The 7,899-nt window shown below is 35.2% G+C and overlaps 1 protein-coding gene across 4 annotated transcripts in view; it reads right to left on the bottom strand.

The window, feature by feature from the left end:
- LOC139128469 (phosphatidylserine synthase 1-like) overlaps nt 1-7,573 on the bottom strand; it is a 324,577-nt gene extending 317,004 nt beyond the window's left edge. For 2 of the 4 annotated variants that reach the window (XM_070694242.1, XM_070694240.1), the window contains exon 1: nt 7,388-7,573. In XM_070694242.1, the coding sequence (XP_070550343.1) occupies nt 7,388-7,554 (167 nt within the window). In that variant the 5' untranslated portion in view covers nt 7,555-7,573. The remainder of the gene's footprint in view (nt 1-7,387) is intronic. The other 2 variants (XM_070694244.1, XM_070694243.1) reach the window with 1 other exon arrangement.
- Between the last annotated feature and the right edge of the window lie 326 nt (nt 7,574-7,899).

Below are 7,899 nucleotides of genomic sequence, written 5' to 3' on the forward strand. Positions count from 1 at the left end.
CTGATGGGCAGGGAGGGGGTAATACCGGTACATTTGTATACCGGTAGTTTGGCAATGCCAGGGAATTTGTAGATGTAGAAAACATCAGGGCCACACTAATGGATAATTGGCGACATTATCAGTAATAATCTGGGGAGATAACTTCACAAAATTTACTGGTATTGACAGAGCTGTAATATACCGGTAATAAGTTGTCATTGTAGTGAGTACCAAATAACACAATAAACAATACGCTGAGCAACACAGCAGAGCTGTGCAATTCAATATTTCACCATCAGAACACTTCTAAATAGTGTGGTCGGATCTTTGTGCAGGGAAATGGGGTGAAAAGTTTAAAAATAAAATCTTCAATGCTGTTGTATTATGGATATCAGTACATGTTAACTTTATACATGTAAAGAGTTGCCGTGTTTCATCCACATTTTACAGAACTTGTAGGGCTACAGAAAGACACCAGTTTGATGTCAAACAAGAAGCAACTGTAGTTTTCAAGGCAAGTGCATTTACTTTTATCCCCCTTCAATTGGCATCACTTGTGATGGTTTTAGAAAGTGTGTGTGTGTGTCAATAAACTGGTTCATATGAGCTTTTCAAGGTCATGTGTGACAGGAATACATGATGAATATATACTCCCAAGAAACCTTTCTAGGTCATAGATTTACCCAGTGTACTGGCATTCCCTTGGGCATCCAGAAAGACACTGCCTGAATAGATAAGTATAGATAGATAGGCTTGATTAAACTCAGATTTTTATCATAGTGAAGAAGCTGCAACAAAGAATTTACCTGTAAAGCAAACATAGCAGCTGTTATTACTGAATTTAATGAATTGAACATAAAAAAGATGCAGTATCTGTATATGTAAATATACATAACCATGATGCATCAGTCACTGTTTGTTCATTTTGAAAACTTCTTCAGTTTTGGGAAACTTCAGAGCTGACTGTACTGTTTATTTTTTTCTGAAGAAACGGCTAGGATTCAACAGAAGTGAATGTATACCGGTATGCCTAAATATATGGAAGTCATAATGTTGAGGCAAAAAACAAATAAATTGTGCTGTTCCGATAACATAGTTTTCAAAAATAGGGTAGGTAGGTCGGCAATAATTTTGTTTTTCCAAAATATTTTTATTTTTAAATAGCCATGTTTCAGGGGTTCAAGGCGGTCAAACACTAGCCATATTTCTAGAAAAATGTATCACACATATAAAAGGGGAAAAAAAAATAAAAGACATCCTCGTTCAAGCAAAAATCAAATGCTAAGTAATGAATGCATGATTTTACGGGTTTTTTCTTTTTTTTACTTCCGTGTTTACATAGCTCTAAAAAGTTTAGGGTTGGCAGGTAAAAAATACGGTAGGTCGGGTTATCGGAACAGCACAATTTTTTTGTTTGGCCTGAAATGACATGAAGGGAAACTGTTTGTGTTGTATATTATGGTACACTTGCTTTCTGCATGCCCTGCTTGTCATACTGGTGAGTATTCATACACAGACATCCAGTTCAAGACCTCGAAAGAGTCATAACTTTGACTGACTGACACAGTGTAACAATGCAAACTGAGTCATTCTCTTGCAGAGTCATAAACATATCAGATTTTCTTCTATCAGGAGGGATTTCACACTGGCTGAGTTTCCAACAACACAGATGCATGGTATTGGTAAAATACACCTCAAGGATCAACAGCTACATGTACAAATGTACATCTGTTATGTAGAATACGTCAATGCATATACATGCATTAATAATTAAATTGTTTATGCATTTTTCGAGATAAAACTGGATGCATACCGGTATGTGACATTTTAATGATGCTGCAAAGAGTAAATGGGAAAATCCATTTGGAAATTAAATTTTTACAAACTCTTGAGCTAATTTATGCGTGGGTGAAACTGGTTGATATTTTCAACATCTACTGTGGGGTTATGAGTTATTTCAGCTACTACCAGGGTACCAGACCAAAACACTACCTCTATTGCTTTTATAACATTGCTGGCAAGTGCTACATGTATAACTTTCCTTCTTAAAAAGTGGTGCCAGTGATAGAGCAGTGAAATAAGCCGGCTGATCAGGACCTTCTCTGAGTGACTGTATTTGAACTGATCTGAAAAATAATTTTGCAGTGTTGATGAAGAGAAAGCCCTCATCTGCTACCAAATGAACTGATTATAAATGATCTAAAAGGTAATTCTGGTATTTCTCCTCATAGCCTGATGCCTTAATGATTGGGGAGGGGGGGGGGGGGGGGGGGTAGGAGGTGTGATCATTTTTTACCTGATCTGCAACTAACAGTTCTTACTTTCATTTATGTACTGTACCGGTATTTCGAAAAGGAACTACTTTTTAGCTCTATCAGGGTAGGCTTCATTCTAATATCTGCTGGGCAAAATACAAATGCAAGTGTTTACTTTTCTAATGATAAACAACATGTAGATGAGCTCTGCAAAGCAAACTGGACACTTCATCAAATTCAAGTGCATTTTAAGCGATGTTTCAAGTCATATTTGTGTATCAAAAACGATTTTATTACGGAACACCACTGTCCAATAAACAGCAGCACCAATGATGCATGTGTACATGTAGGTCTCCCTCCAACTCTTTCAAAACATACGATACATACTCTTCAAAATAATTGCTTAAAAAACCCAACAAAGCTATTTCTGATTCTTCTTTCTGTAACCTTCACACTAATAAAAATTGCTTGTGGAAAAGAATACAAGGATGTAGGCACATCCAACTCATTCAATGTATTTTTCACATTCCATATTGAAATATCGGAAATGTCTCTAAGTTGTACAGGAAATGACAAAACTATTATTATGAGTTTTACTGGTATATGTATCACACTTCACACTTCCCTTATTCAAATTGTCAGAATATCAATGGTCAGATTGAATAGAAGAGAAAAGGAAAAGAATTTAGTAGATTAGAACAGAATAGAACGTAGAATAGAAAAATAAGTTGACTCTTCGCTAGTGAAACAGTTCATTCTGAACAATAGCAAGGACATGGATGGCCAGCCACCAATCAATAATGTGTTGAATAATTTATCATAAAAATCATGATTGAGGTATTAAAAATGAATCAAGTGTGGTAATACAGGGATGGTGAAATCTAACTGATTAAACAGTTAGCCGTGATGGATGATTATTATTACTTTCACGATATTTTTTGGTGAAGCCAGTAGTGTGTGGGTTGCATTGCTTCTGAAGTTGATGCCACTTTCTTCATATCCTTGATGAACATACATGTAGTGGTTTTCTGTTAACTAATATTACTGAAATCAATAATGTGCTGGGGATGTTATGTAACATGCATTTATATACCAGTATATGCACTGTATGCTTTTATAGATAATATCCTAGTATGTCTACTCTATATGATAAAGAATGCAGAGAATGCAAAGGTGAGAGAGCAACATGCGATGTCCCATGGGTTTAAAAGGAATACCATACATGAAGCATACCAGTATGTGTATACGCATAGCATCTATCGGTACTGACTTCAGGTCACTATAGAAACATACCCTTGTCTTCAGCATAAAATAGTCAGGTAAACAGAATACTTTGTAATGGCAACCTGGGCTGGCAATGTAATTTTTTAAACCTAAGGTACATGTAATCAGTTATTTACAGACAGTAAAATTAATCAAATTTCTTCAAAAAATTTAACATCAACTTCATTTCAATGGACGAACTTTAATAGTCGCGCCAGCCGCTTACTGACTACGCATGCGCTTATTCATAATATACTATGCGAGTAACCGGAAGTGTACCTTCTTTCTCATGATGGCGCCGCCATGTTTGTTTTTTTGAGTACTCGTAAATAAACAAATACGAAACAAATTACCATGATATAACATGCCTTTTATAAAATATACCTCTTTTATTAGCCAGTAAATGTTTATACACCTTGTCGCTGATACAAAGTATCGTTGATATAGATAAACGGAGAAAACTGTCGTACATATGAACGGGGGCATACGCAAAGAATGCTGGGATTGAATTATAGAAGAGCGCCCCCTGTGTCAATAATTAGATTCAAAAATTGCAAGTTTTTAGACGGAACGCTATAGTTTTCAGCTTGCAAGTGGAATGTGGGTAGTGCGGTTACCATTGCAATGATAATTATTGCATAATACGTCCCTTGTTTAACGCCATAGGCTGTTATCATTGTAAAAATTGCCAATTTTTGTCCAAAATTTTTACAAGCTACAGAAAATCTATACCTGCCCTGCTGCAGGGTTTGACGTCGTGTAAGTACGTGAACTGCTTTCATCAGAGGGAAACTGGGCATAGTTGTCAATATAAACGTTTATGAAGTAACAATTACAGTTTATCATGAATCAATACAAATAACATTGCCAATCTTAACCCTGGCGCGACACCAAGGGCTGAGCCCTATATAATATTAAAAATAACTCATTACCTAAATACTGCATTAAATTTGATTACAATTATGAATATGTTAAAACACATTCAATGGATTTAGGATGCTATTAGCCACTTTGAAATATTTTCAGCCAAATTAAAAAATCTAGCAGTACAATTATGTCATTTGCTGTGATATTAGTAAAGTTGATTAGGCTGTCTGTCTCAGTATGGCTGCACAAGCAATATTGGTGGTATTTATGCATATTGTATACTAAGACTATCACCAGTATCAACCTTTACTTGTTCTAAAGACATTTGCATGACAACCTGGAATTGAAAAGCTGATCAACTTCTATAACTTGCATGAACTATACGTTGGAACAGATGGACTTTTTAAAAATTAAATCTAGATTTTTTTGGCAATATTTTGATGAAATGAAGACTCCATTGAAATTACAATGCAATTTAATATCCAAGTCTATGTCATCTCCCTGCTTACTGCTGAGGAAAATTTGAGTACAATTACTTCAATAGTCAGATAAAAGTTTTTTTCTTGCTCATCGATCTAGAACATAGATGTCACTAATCTTAGAATGACAAATATATTGTTAATTTTTTCACTTGGTAAAAGAAATGCAAAGGTACAAAAGATTGGCAGGAAATTACCACTTTGAATTAAACGTAGGGCAGGTGTTCAACTTTATAAATTAAGGTCAAGTCTCAACTGCAACTTTTGAAAGCTTGGCTGGGGCTTATGAAATGTTAGGTAACATCATCTTTTACAAAATTGCTGGTGGTTGGCTGGGACACTTTCAATTTCATTGTCACCATGATGGTTAAAATACATATAATTTGAATATCAAAAGAGAATTGGCTAGTTCAAGGAGGTAGCTTATGTTGCACTGTACATGCATATGGATACTATCTCTTCTGATTGGCCTTTCATTCATATACATCATAGATATTTGTGTGATGGGAGGGGGTGTGTGTGCTGAAGTTTAGGGTGCACAGTACACCTGCACATGACAACGTGCAATGTGAACACGACCAATCGCAGAAGTGAACAAATGTGGTCAACTTTTACAAGTCAAAGAAACGATTACGATCATGATCAAGTGGGTGGCCACAGTTGAAAAGTTAGAAATCACAAATAGTAATTACTTGTGCCGAGACTTTGGTGAAAAGTGACGAGCGAGTGTACCCATCAAGTCTTTCATAAAATCCCATGATAGTTAAGGTGGTTGGAAAGGCTATTTTTGCACCAATTCTTTTCTCAGAGTTAATGTCAAGTTTCAAGTGTTAGAATCAAGATATTTAGTTCAAATTTTCAGGATAACTCCCTTAGTTAATATTTTCTGCAAAGAATATAAAAATTGTATATTTGCAGCCATGATTTTGAAATATGACACCAGTAAATATTAAAATTTAAATTTTTCATATTTTTTTTACATATTTGAATTATAATAATTGGATAGTATTAATATTACCAAATTAGTTATAATATGTTGACACTATTTATTGTAAGATTTGTACGGCAGGATTTGTAAATAAAATTTGTTTTTATGATTTTACATGGGTTTATATATCAAAAAATTATTAAAATTTTTTTCAAATTTCAAAATGTGATTTTTCAAAAAGTACTTCAAATACAGGAAAATTGTGCCGTACAAATCTTATCTGTAACCTTGTTAATAGGCTGTAAAAATTCCATGTCCATATCTCATTTCAAAGTTGGATTAAATTGGTATACAATTATGTAGGAAAACTGTTATTCTGTCAAAAATGTTGAAAACAAGCCATATTTGCACCCCTCTTTTGAAGTCATAGAGCAGTTTTTTTGGTTAATCTCACTTTTAACACCTCTTTGACACTCAAAGAATCTAAAAATGCATTTACAATAGCAGTCACTCACTCTGAATGCCAGCACCGCCTTGTCAAACTTTCCTGAAAAACAGCAAATAATGACTTTCCCTTTTCAAACATTTTATTAAAAGCTAGGGGACCTCTACCATAGTAATACACTAAGGACTCCCCAACTTCTTCTTATTTGGTCAGTTTTTCAGAAGTTTAACAGGCTATAACTCTGCAATGCCTTTGTGCCCAAATGTCTAGTTTTTTTTATTCCACAGAGAATGTTGACTACTTTTATATTTTAATAGTTTTGTTGAAATTTATAACTGACGCTTCAGCCTTTCCAACCACCTTAATCATAGGTCATAACATAAGTCCTATTGTCTCTGTCATTATCATCATCAGGACAGATTTTGGCAAGAATTCCTTGAAATCACTTTAATTGCAGACTTTCTTTGGAAGAACACATCAAATACAACTTTTGGAGGGAAGGTTAGGGTTAGTTTTAGGGTTTGAATACTTATTAAGATCATCCCTAAGAACATCAAAGTTATCAGACTAGTAGTAGTTTTTGAGACACAAATTTTTTGGCCAAAATGTAAAAATTGCCCGAAAAGTGCAGAATTGCAGATTTCATCATAATTTCAACTTAAGAGAACCTCTAGGAACCTCTATACCAAATATCAAAGCTATCAGACAAGTAGCAAAAGTAGTAAAATTAGCCTCAAAAATACAAATTTTCATATTTCATCACAACTTACACAATCTAATTAAAGTCATCCCTGGGGACATCTACTCATAAATATTAAAGGAATCAGACTGGCCGTTTTGAAGAAAAAGCTTGGGAATGTAAAAAGTTGATAGACGTTGTACGACGGACGACAGACGACGGACGCCGCCACACATCCACCTAATGCTTCGCGTCGCTGACATCGAAGCTAAAAAGTGAATCGCTTCAAAAATACCGCACTTGTATATTCTACCTGTAACCATTAACACACTATATTTTCGGGCAATGCCACCGTAATATTATATAAGAACTGAGCAGGCAAATCTATATATAGTGTATCAACCGTAAATCCCACACACCTTGCGATAGAGATGTGTGTTGACTATGCCGAGATGTCAATCACTATATTCAAAGATGAACCAAAACGTTTACCTTGTAAATGCGAAGTATACGGCTGTAAGTACAGATACCGACAGAAGTGTGATTGTGTGCGGTTTGTAGAAAAATTCTAGCGTAATATCGTCGACTTGCTGCTCGTTGATGAGTGGAAAATGGTCACTTAATTCTGAACCTGAGCGACGATGTCCCTTTCTTGCCATTGCTCTCGTTCGGCAGAATAAAATGAATAAAAGGCCCCTTAACTTTGCGCTAAACGTAAGATTATGTCGATATTTAACTGCTATTGTGAGCCAAGAATAGTGGTAATATTTAGAGGGATATTTTCTATTGGAAAACAAACTTCTGAGAAAAAATATTCATTTGCGTCAATACTTCATCCACAAATGATTGAACTCAGTTCTGACAACAGATACTGGACTACTATTACATAGCAGTTAGGGGGTTCAAAATATGGCGACTTGCAGGTGAGTCATGTGAAACAGTCTACGGGTTTTCGAACTACTCTTCCTTTGGTTTTTACGCGAATGATCACGTTAAGGGAACCG

This window comes from Ptychodera flava, unplaced genomic scaffold, assembly GCF_041260155.1.
Source record: "Ptychodera flava strain L36383 unplaced genomic scaffold, AS_Pfla_20210202 Scaffold_55__1_contigs__length_887147_pilon, whole genome shotgun sequence".
Classification (NCBI taxonomy): Eukaryota; Metazoa; Hemichordata; class Enteropneusta; family Ptychoderidae; genus Ptychodera; species Ptychodera flava.